This window comes from Odocoileus virginianus, chromosome 31 (assembly GCF_023699985.2).
Source record: "Odocoileus virginianus isolate 20LAN1187 ecotype Illinois chromosome 31, Ovbor_1.2, whole genome shotgun sequence".
NCBI lineage: Eukaryota > Metazoa > Chordata > Mammalia > Artiodactyla > Cervidae > Odocoileus > Odocoileus virginianus.
This window is the reverse complement of record NC_069704.1, coordinates 19,957,589-19,969,743: the sequence shown is the minus strand read 5'-3', so window position 1 is coordinate 19,969,743 and position 12,155 is coordinate 19,957,589. Positions and strand designations below refer to the sequence as shown.

Here is a 12,155-nt window from a genome sequence, read left to right as displayed (position 1 = left end):
GCCCACATGCCACAAAGCAACTAAACCCCTGCGCCCCAGCAGCTGAGCATGTGCTCTGGAGCCCAGGAGCCACAACTACTGAGTTTGCACAGCAACAAAGACCCAGCACAGCCAAAAATGAACAAATAAATAAAGTTAATTAAAAAAATAGAAAGATTGTTGATGTAGGATAGAAGAGAGAGAATTCCTGGGACAGTTCCCTTGAGGGGCAAAAAGGATGTACTCTAAGGTGCAAGAGGGGGTGATGCTCTTTGCTGTGATAAGAAAGGTGCACGGCCATGGGAGAAGGCAGAGAAAATACAGAACCCTGAGGCAAATAGGTGGGTGGATGAGGACTAGAGAGTTTGTGGAAGTTCTCCCTTGATTGCTTTAACTCATTTAGGGCATTTAAAAAGTAAATTATAGAACTCATTATACTCTCCCCCTTATAATTCATTTGAGAGAAGTTTTATTGTATTACTTTCAAAATGAGACCAGAGGTACTCTTAAAAAATGCAGAAAGCAAGTAACTTTCAAAAGAAATGTATTAGATCAATTTCAACTAAAATGTTTAGTGTTTTGTTTTCCCACTTGAGTTTGCAAGAGTAAGTTGTGAAACTATCTGGACCTGGCGCTTTCTAAAAAACTGCAATTTTTCAATCATTTTTTTAATCTCTTCTATTAAACTTTCCATTTCTCTGGGTTCATTTTGGCAAATGATATTTTACTAGGAATTTGTTGCTACAGAACTGCATAGAACATCATTATACTAATCTTAAGATTTTTCCTCAATTAGTTTGGGTTTTTGTTTTGTTAATTCCTTCTTTCTAGATCTCCTCCCACCTCTCTCTTTTCTACTTTTTTGGATGAGGAAATATTTATGTTCATATATTTTTTAATAATAGAATATTAACTGCAGTATTTATCAATTTATTGGATTAACTATTCATGTATTATTTTTACTTTTTAAAAACTTGCTCTAAAACTTACTAAAGATAAATAAAAATCTCCCACTACAAATAATGTTGCCATGTTCTTAAAGATTTTAGGACCTGTTGCCCCCTGATTTTTCTTCTATCTTATTCAGCATTACCTTGGCCACCTGATGTGAAGAACTGACTCATTTGAAAAGACCCTGATGCTGGGAAAGATTGAAGGTGGGAGGAGAAGGGGACGACAGAGGATGAGATGGTTGGATGGCATCACTGACTCAATGGAATGTGTTTGAGTAAACTCCAGGATGGTGATGGACAGGGAAGCCTCGTGTGCTGCAGTCCATGGGGTCACAAGGAGTCGGACATGACTGAGTGACTGAACTGACCTGAAAATTTCCTTAATCTTATGTTCTTATATTCATTGTAAATTTGTAACTCTTCTTGTCTTGAACTAGTTCTATCAACTATCCTGCTGTTTGCAGTATTCATTTTGAAGACGTATGAAAATACCTTCATGTTGCCTGAATGTATCATCCTCCTTATGTGTCTTCTTCCATGCCCAGTTGAATATAAGTCATATGTTTATTCCTATTTGTTCTTTTTTTTTCACACAGCAACTTGTCTCTTTGCATGTCTGTGTCTCATTTGTTTTTCATTTCCTTTAAAATTGTCCTCTTATCTTTGTTTATCCTCCCATTAGAGTTGCCTTCCATTAATCATGTCTGTATCTAGTAATATCTGTTTTGCTCTGTAAAGCCTTAAAATTTATTTTTCCCTTTGGGAACTTTCTTTGTATCATTAAAATCTCTGTATCCTCTTATTCTCTTATATCTTGAAAAATGAGCTAAATTTCCTTTCTCGTGATCATCTCATCATGTTTAATATTTTCTCCCAGAGGAATGAGAGATTTGTTTTTCCTCCATAAAACTCTATCAATTTTTTTAGCCTGTAAGAACATAATTTTGATATTTTGCTTTGCCTGATTAGAAATATTTGGCTATGTTAATGCTAGTGATATTCTCCCCAGCTCCCTTTGCATCAGCATCACCTAATTCTTATCAGGTTTACTTGCTCTTATGCACTGACTCTAAATATATATTTCTTGATTATTTTAAATTTAGTTCCAGATCTATTGAGCATAGCAGAAAAAAACTCAATAAAGCTCTTTTAGAACGAGTCAAAGGAGTATTTTTAAAGTTTCCCTTTCTTCTTTTTCTGGAAGGAGTGGAGAAGAGTTGGGAAGAGATCCATTGATGTTCAGAAACCCCATCTTTTCTTCATGTTATTCTTATCTACACTCATGCAATGAATCTTCCAATCAAAAAATCATCCTAAATTCTACACTTTTTCACTTGTCACAGGTTCACAATTAATATAGTTTTCCCCCTGCTTTTTATCATTGAAGAGCCCCTGAAGTATATGCTCTTTGGATAGTCTTATGTCTTTTAAAAAACTGATTTTTTTTACAACCTCCATAGACCTCATGTTGTATGAATTATTAGCTATGCATAGTCTATATTTGTACTTTAATCCAAGTGTGTAGTTTTTCTGAATTCTTAGACTTTTTCATAAAGCCTTTTATTCCCTAAATTACTCTCATTGTGACTCTCTTCTGCAGGTTCTAGATTATTTCCCTTTCCCCCAGTATTCTTATAGTTTCCAGTATGTGGGTTTATCTATGGTTCTCTCCTTTTCCTTTAATGTTCTTTCTCTACTTTATTTTTCTGAACTTTGTCTTCCCCTCTCTTTATCTTCTTCACCTCTCTCTTCCTTTTGGTGGACTTTGTATGAAGGAAATATCAATATTCCATCCTGTTAGGAAAGAGATCATGTCTTAAAACAGCTCTTGACCACCCCTAGTTAATTTAACTGTTTTTGTTGTTATTGTTGCCATGCTAGGCTCCCTCCCACCTCTGAAACCTATTTACTTCCCTTTATTTTTCAACATCACTTTCACCATCTCTTCCTTATTTTTAATTGCCCTTGAGAATCTTTGTCAATTTGTAAGGCCAGCTACTAAGTTCAGCTTTTACTTTGTGGCCTCTTTCACTTAATGAGAGCCCTGTGCTATCTGTCTCTGTCTCTATGTTACAATAACAGGAATTTGCCATCTTAGCCACGGAGCTTACCCTTGGTCCAATTCTGTCAGAGCATATCGCTTTGCTTTTGTTCTCTATATGTGGGGCATTAAACATTAAATGTAGATGATTTTTTTGAGCTACTTCTAAAATGACTCCTTAACTGTCCTCTGGAATCCTCCTTAATACCCTAATGTATAAATATTTAGCAGCTGATTAATTCAGTCTTTGAGGCTTTAGACTGTAAGATCCTTGAAGGCATGGATTTTGACATTCTCCACATTTTGAGAGCAGTCTCTTCCATACAGTTGCTGTGGGAAATGGAGACATCCTCCCTTTCCCACTGCTCTGCTTCGTAACACTGCAGACTGTCCAGCTGAAAGAGACTTCACTGTTCATCTAACAGTCTATGACAGTGAGTCACCTTTGGATCTTGGGCATAACACATTGCCTGGCCAGAGTAAGTGCTCAGAGATGTTTGTGGGGCAAATGCAATTAAACACATGTCTGCTCAAGTCAGACATGTGTCTTTTCAAGAGCACTTCTTCACTTGCCAGAAGAATGGGGCTCAATCAGCCAGGAAGTATTTATATTTGTAGTTTATAGATTATTCAGAACATTGAAATTCCAACACATTTCCCCCTTAACAATGGAGAGTATCAAAAATAGAAATAAATTCTATGAGAAACCTCTCTGATGATAAGGAATTTAATAAAAATTGGAAATTACTAAATTTCAATCTTTAAAGCAGAGGGCCCCACATACTATAATCATTGATTACATTCTTATTTAAAATAGCTTACAAAACTCATCTTTTAAAATGGATTTCCATCAGCTAATGAAAACAGCAATTTAATAACATACTAAATCTACATACATATAAGTACACATAAACCACTGGGGTCTGTTTTTCCAATAAGAAAAACCTTAGAGGCGAAGTAGACCCTTTATCCTTCTTGACTTTTTTCCTAAGAGGAGAAAAATGCTAATCTATGCTTGAGTCATGTTTTAATATACCTCTTGGGCTATGCATGTGTGTGTGATGTGATGGTATCACTATGTCAAAAGAATTAGACGCATAGACATAGTGTTCTGTTTTCCTGCTTTCATGTGGCACAACTGGCAAGCTGGTACTTTTTTCTTTCTGTGTTTTTCTCCTACGTGGTAGTTAGATCTGTTCCATACTCTTAGGTTGTTTTCCTTTCCCTTCATTTTTTGATATAAACCTTGACTCTTCTCCATAATTATGGCCTATGCCCAACCCTTAGATGACTCCTCATTGCTTTGTGTAATATCCCATCTTAATTCCTTCCAGTTTTCTAGATCTGGTTCCAGCACTAGTCTCTGTGCTAATATCTCTTCCCTCAGCATAGCCCTGTGACACTACGTAGTATTTATCAGTTGAGAACCCATCTGAAGGTCACAGGGACTAAAGTTGGAAGTTGCCCTGGTAAAGATCTGGAATTCAGAGTACACCTTCAATGCGAGTGTGCTCAGTTGCATTTGGGTCCGACTCTTTGTGACCCCATTGACTGCAGCCCGTCAGGCTCCTCTGTCCATGGAATTTTCCAGGCAAGAATACTGGAGTGGGTTTCCATTTCTTACTCCAGAGGATCTTTCTGACACAGGGATTGAACCTGTTTCTCCTGCATTTTCTGCAATGGCAGGATTCTTTACCACTGAGATACCTGGGAAGCCCTGCAACACTGTCCTCTTTTTTTTTTTTTTTTACATATTTCCAAATTTTACAGTAGATGCATACAAAGTAAAAACTCAACAAAGAATATGATCACAATTTCCACTGGAAGCTCTCCTAATTTGGGAAATTTCCAGTTTAAAACCTGCAGGAAGCTAGATTAAGCAAATTTAAGCTGCATTCTTCAAAACAGGGCCTTGACGGAATACATATCTTTCACTGTTCCTTATATTTGAGGCCCTCATGACTTAGAGAAAATTTTAGACTCAGCTCTTGCCATGACTTAAGTGACACAGAGGGAGGGGCAAATTCAATGGATTTAGCCAAATTAGTTCAGTGACAGGAGTTCCTACTGGAAACAGACCTTAACTGCTGGTCCTCAGGATTCACCAAAGCACATGTTTTCTAGAAGTACTGACTCCCTGTTAGTCTTGCAGAGGAAGTCAACTTGGGAGTAACAGCTGGACACAGCAGGTCACCCCACAGCAATGGGTTCTCCTTGGGGACCCACGGAATCAATGTTAACATCATCCAGCCCCTGGCTTCCAGGTTCAATGCAACTGCATTTCTTTTGAGTACATGTTCAAACACACAGGCTAACTAGTTTGAGTCTATAGAGGTCCTCAGTAAAGGAACATTTATATATGGGTAACCACACCTCCTGATTTATATAGCTTTTGTCTGAAATAATATGAATTATAAGGTAATGGGATCACAATTAAGGAAACTTAATATTAATTATGAAAAAGGCTGGAACTTAGATTTAGACAGTTTAAATCTTCCCCTATAAAGTACTAACTGAATGACCTTAGGCATACCACTTAACTTTTCAATGTAGGAATTTCTTATAATTAAGGAAGTCAAGATTTTCAGAGATTAAATAGCTTTGCCAGGGTCATAATGCCAGTAAACTATTATAAAGGTGAATAGGAATACCCTAAATTAGAATTATATCATGCCAGCTCAAGTTTTTCTGGAACCCTTCTACTATCCAGTAATGAGATGGAGACCATCATCAATTTATACCTTGGGACTTTTGAATGGGTATTTTGTTTTAGTCTTCTTTTCTGAAGCTTCCTAGTGCTTTGTAATACTTAACACATAATACACTCTGATTTAATACATGCAGAATCAATAAATAAATCAACATTTACAATTAGTGAAAGGCCAATGAATCTTGGTACTGCTTGAACATATAAGAATAAAGATGAGCATAGCCTGGGAGGGAAAGAGTCTCTTTAGTACACAGAACCATTTTTCAAGGACAGCTGAGGAGGTGCATAACAATGCCAGCTAATATCAGAAGATAATCACTAGTAGAATGAGTGTGGTCTCAGTGAGGAATGATAACCAAATAGCTGGCTTTCCCGGTGGCTCTGTGGTAAAGAATTCCCTGGTGGCTTTGTGGTAAAGAATTGTTCAGTCGTGAAGTCATGTCCAACTCTTTGCAACCGCATAGACTGCAGCATGCCAGCCTTCCCTGTCCTTCACTATCTCCTGGAGTGTGCTCAAACTCATATCCATTCAGTCAGTGATGCCAATCAGGAGATGTGGGTTCAATCCTTGGGTCAGGAAGATTCCCTGGAGAGGGAAATGGCAACCCACTCCAGTATTCTTGCCTGGGAAATCCCATGGACAGAGGAGCCTGGCAGGCTATAGTCCACAGAGTTGCAAAAGAGTTGGACATGACTTAGTGACTAGACAACAATAACAACCGCCAAATAGCTAGGTCAAAGAAAATGTATAAAAAACATGGATAAGCAGAGGAGCACATTGTCTCTTGGTAAAAGAACGAAAGAAGGGGGTTGTAAGCTTCCTGGAAGCAGGGCCCCTATTTTCTATTCTTTGTGTCTCCAGCATTAGCCAAGGTCCTAGCCTAATATTAGTAAGCTTCAATATATGCTTGTAGATGAACAAATGAATTAATCACTTGATACAGAACTGAACTGCAGAAGCTATTCAAAGAAGAAAGATAAGATTCCATAGCCTGCTGAGAAGTTAGAATAGCTATCAGGATGATTAATTAACTAAAGAGTCAGGTACTTCTTATGCCAAGGGGGACAAGGTATCAATCCATGTCTAGGCTCTCGGAATTATTAAAGGAAGGCTAACTCTCTTTGACCAGGTTATGAGTGACTCAAGGGGTTCTTCCTCTGGGAAGATAGATTCATTACCACCCAGGGCCTTCAGATGAGCATGGGCAAATCCTAATTCTAGGAACAGCAGGCAAGTCCTTCAATTCCTCTTCATTTTCATGAGACTGGTGTTTAGAATGAGATAAGGGAGTAAATGTGGGCAAAGCTAAAACCAATTTTGAGAAATAAAAATAATTTTTATATCTTTATGGTTTTTTAAGAATTACTTGTAAGACTTTTATGCTATGATACTTTATTTGGTTAATTTGTTACAAGATGATGATTTTAAAAATATGTCATGGCTAATGTTCTGGCTTTCAAGTGACATCCAGTATGCATATAAAATGCAAACTCCTTGGCATAAAAGTCCCGTGTGGCATGCTATCAATTTAACAACTTTTCCAGAATCATGTCAGATTCTTTTCATAGGCAATGGATGTGCCAACTGTACTAAATTTCTTCAGATCTCCATGAATTTGCAATGCCATTTTCTGTGCCTGTGAGTCTGCTGCAAACCAGAAGACTTCTATTCTTTTATCAAGATCCAATTCCAGGATTTCTTCCTCATCATCAAATCTCTGAGAAGAGTTCATTACTTCCTCCCTGTGTATCTGAATATGTTTCTATTTTTAAGAATCACAGATCCCTTTGTTTTATACATTTACTTACTTTACAACCTCATGCACTAGGCTGTATACTCCAAAATGGCAGGATGCAGCCCTTTATTTTGTCTGCCTCACCCTAGCTCAGCAAATAATCACTGACTTCCCTGGTGGCTCAGATGGTAAAGTGTCTGCCTACAATGCAGGAGACTGGGGTTCAATCCCTGGGTTGGGAAGATCTCGTGGAGAAGGAAATGGGAACCCACTCCATTATTCTTGCCTGGATAATCTCATGGACAGAGGAACCTGGTAGGCTACAGTCCATGGGGTCGCAAAGAGTCAGACACGACTGAGTCACTTCACTTTCACACAAGTATTGCATATGTGTTGATGAAGTTATTGCCAAACAATACATCAGATATCATTGCTTCAAAGTGATTTACATTTAATAAAAACAACTTGCAAATAAATTGCTAAAGATCACACTATGAATTTGGTCCCCAAGTGGTTTTTGTCTACATTTAGTGATGATGGATGTTTGCTCTGGCATGTGGGGACCTGGGAAGGATCAAATCCCTTTTACCTGTAATTATGTCTATATAGTCTGCCATGAGAAATGATTTTTTCCTAGTCTAAAGGCCTATGCTGAAAAAGTCATGTTTTTGGTGATTTCATTAACATTTTAAAATGTTAACAATTCTGTCAGCCTAAACTGAAAATGACTGTGTGAGAAATGAAAGCTTGCATAACTCTGGCACTTGCTATTCATGGCTCATTATGCTTGTGACTTTCATTATGCAGTGAGGAAGTAGGGTCAGCCTCACAAAATTTAGGAACAATTAAGAAAATTACTGTATGCAGATGTGACTTATGGACTGAGAATAATGAACTTTCCAAAAGACTATATTCAACAAAATAAATAAGGATGATGAAAAATCCACAGATGTTTTACAGCTTAAGGCAGCTTTTCAGTTATTCATTACAAAGACTCCTTCCAGGGCTTTGCCCACTTCCCTTGACCCTTTCCTGAGCATTTTGAAACTTTTTCTTTGACTCTATTCCTCATGGAGTTTAAGAGGTTCTGAGGATATTTCCTGAAGTTCTTTGAGTTCATTCTCAAACACATCCATGGAGATGAAAATATTGTTGCTGACCCACATACACTGTGAATTGCTACCAGGCTCCCTAACCTCACAGTCTTCTTTTACAATTTTCAAAGTCTGTGTAATAAACATGTGGAAATAGCCACAAGGCCAGAGGTTATTCACTAACCTAACATTCTATTAAAAAAAAGAAAAGAAAAGAAAAAAACCAGATGGTATCTAGGTAAGTTTAAAAACTCTGTTTTTAGTTTAGACAAAATTCTATTTATCTATTAACCACTCATTATTCTAGAGCAACAGATTATGTAGGGTGTAAATATAAAATCTCCATTTCTTCTTCTATGTTTGTTTCAGTAAATGTCTATTAGGTAGCTTCTATACACTAGGCATTAAACTAGATTGAATAATAGTGTCTCAATTTAATAGAATTTATATTTTAGTTCAGAAATCAGACACATAGACAAACAATGCTGATGGAATGGGCTAAGTACCATCACATAATTTCATGTACAAAGTGCCATTGGATAAACTAAAATTTGAGGAGCCAGAAAGATCAATTTTATCTTGATAAAATGAACCCCTGATATGTATACAACTGAAGTTAACAAATATTTCTCTCTGTAGCTTCTAAACATTTTTAGGCTCCCAACAGAATTACTTTTCTTGTGCTCTCCATTTTATATGAGACAGAAAGACATTAAATAACAATATAGTTTTCACAAGTGGATTTTCTATCTACTGTTTAAGATTGTCCTTCCAAAATAATGATTATTTGAAATTATAGCTAAAGACTTGCTTGTGTTTTTGTTATGAAGGAGGATGTTTCTTATCCGAGATAAAATCTTGAGTCTCAATTACATGCTAGTTCCAAAACAGTAGATTAAATCTGGATAGTGGCTATAAAATAAAACACGCATAGACTTTAATCTTGAGGCAATTCAAATATATTATAGGAAAAGTGGAAAGTTCAGATGATGATAGAACATTTAGTTTTATCATTAATAGATTCCTAATAAGTTAATTTTAAATTATTTTATTAACAACCTCTTTAGGGTGAAAGTGAAAGTGTTAGTCACTCAGTCATGTCTGACTCTTTGTGACCCCGTGGACTGTAGCCCACCAGGCTCCTCTGTCCATGGGATTCTCCAAGCCAGAATACTGGATTGGGTTGCCATTTCCTTCTCCAGGGGATCTTCCAAACCCAGGGAGTGAACCCAAGTCTCCCGCATTGCAGGCAGACTCTTTGCTGACTGAGCAACCAGGGAAGCTAGGCTGTGCTTAAACTATGCCACATATATGACATTTAGCATGTTGCTTTGCACATAGTAGATGCTTAATGTGAAATTAAATGTAAAATGCTTGGGACCTTCTGACCTTTCCTCAAGTGTTCATGTCTTTTAAAAGGCAAGACACTGTGAGATTGCCTTGGGCTCTTCAACATAGTCAGATGATCCTGTTTCAAGAAGACTTCCTGAAAATGGGAACAGACTATATATAGCTAAACCTTCACTTCTGAAACAGCAATAATCCTCTCATTTGACCTGTCTGACTATAGGTGGTCTTTTTCTGAAAAAATTCTAGGTCCTTGTAAAATACCCTTTAAGGACTTCTTTTTCTGGGGATCACGAAAACCATGTCTATAGGATGGATTATTCTTTAACTTAAACAGGCTTTTTCATTCTAGCTTCTGAATCAGATTGAGGAACTGGAAAGAAAGGTGGATAATTTTAAAAAGTGTATATACATATATATATATATATATATATATACACATACACATATATAAATATATATATACATATATATAACATAAAATTATATATGCACATACTTTACCCTTGTAGAACTTAGTTCTGTCTATCTTTTTATTTATCATCAACTATCTACCCACCACAACTCCTCCATGGCTGCTGCTGCTGCTGCTAAGTCATGCTAGTCGTGTCCAACTCTGCGACCCCATAGGTGGCAGCCGACCAGGCTCCCCCATCCCTGAGATTCTCCAGGCAAGATCACTGGAGTGGGTTGCCATTTCCTTCTCCAAAGCATGAAAGTGAAAAGTGAAAGTGAAGTCACTCAGTCGTGTCTGACTCCTAGCGACCCCATGGACTGTAGCCTACCAGGCTCCTCCATCCATGGGATTTTCCAGGCAAGTGGGTTGCCATTGCCTTCTCCCCTCCATGGCTAGTAGGATCTATTATTAAATCCTTTTTACATCAGTGGGTATAGGATATAGGAAACTAAGGCTCAGATAAGTTAAATCACTTGACCAAGTCATGCAAATAGTAGGTCACAGAGCCAAAATTCAATCTCAGAGAGTCTGGCTCCAGGGTCTATGTCTTTAACCACTTCTCTATTCTCTCTAATGCATCATAACTTGGGAGTAGAGAGAAAAGTCTATCTTCTCCTTGACTAAATTCTTTTTCTCTGAAAAGATTTAGAGAGATTTGTCCAAGTCTGTTGATACAGGAAAGAGTGAGCAGGGATGGAAACATTTGTTGTGCATTTACTAGGAGCTGAGCACAGTGTTAGGAACTTCTTGTATATAATTTTGTGGTCTCTTTATCATATTAAGCTACATTCAATATTATCTTAGTTTACTAATTAGAAAATGGAGACTCAAGAGTTTTTTTAAAAAAACTTGCCAAGAACACACAACTAGTATGGAACTAAGCCACGGACTTAAAAACAGGATTGAGTGTTCCCCACTACAGGAATATTTTACTTCCTATCACAGTCCTATGAATGGGGATATAACCCAGGCCTTGCATCCTACCTTGATAAATATTGTCCTGACGTGAGATTTGCAGTTTCCACATCCATGCAGTTCATTGTGCTGGGAATGAGAGCAAGTTCTGGCTGGATCATTGTGGCTGTGGCTACAGCTCTTGCGACCAGTTCCACGGCATCTTGCACATAGTACTCAAAGACAGACTGTGTTGTTTTTCCATGAGCAATCAGCCCTAAGGGCAGACCTTCTGTCCTCAGTTTCTCAACATTCTGGGAATCCCCCAGTACCCAGTGAAGTTCAGGGAGCATTACCCCAAACTGGGTGGTAATTTCGAAAATCCGCCGGATACTTGCCATGTCGCAGCCAAACATCACCATTGTGCGTGTACTGTTCTTAATGCTCTCCAGCTGGACCTGCAGGAAGCTCAAGAGGTCCTCAGTGGAGGAGAGGTTGATGGTGATGTTGATGATAGAGCCCAGGTGGAACTTGGAATTATTCTGGGTAAGGAGGAGGAAGTCGGTGATGTTCCAGTCTTCCTGGCACAGCAACAAGCTAAAATTGTACCAGTTGTTCATGGTCAGGATTGAGACAGTGACATCAGCATCAGAACTTAATGAATTTTCTAAACTCAGTTGGAGGTGAAGGGGATTCTGTATTTAAAGATATGAAAAAGAAGAATTAGAACGTATTGGCCAAAGATTATAACATAGGGTACTTTTACTTTCTTGTGAGGCTTAATCTTTTATTTTTCCCTGTGATATTCAAGTGCCTCTGGGATAAAATTCACATAATTTGGAAAGCTGTGTTTCCTGTCTAGTGGAATTGATTTCTTTTAACCGATTTCCTTATAATTTATGCTTAAAGTACTAGAGGCCAATGGTTCTTGGTGTAAATGTCAG

At 37.7% G+C, this 12,155-nt stretch overlaps 1 protein-coding gene across 1 annotated transcript in view; it reads right to left on the bottom strand.

The window, feature by feature from the left end:
- The window catches only part of GRIN3A (glutamate ionotropic receptor NMDA type subunit 3A), a 203,343-nt gene that overhangs the window by 136,853 nt on the left and 54,335 nt on the right, over nucleotides 1–12,155 (bottom strand). Inside the window, exon 2 of the mRNA XM_070459357.1 lies at nucleotides 11,302–11,906. Coding sequence (XP_070315458.1) covers nucleotides 11,302–11,906 — 605 coding nt within the window. The remainder of the gene's footprint in view (nucleotides 1–11,301; nucleotides 11,907–12,155) is intronic.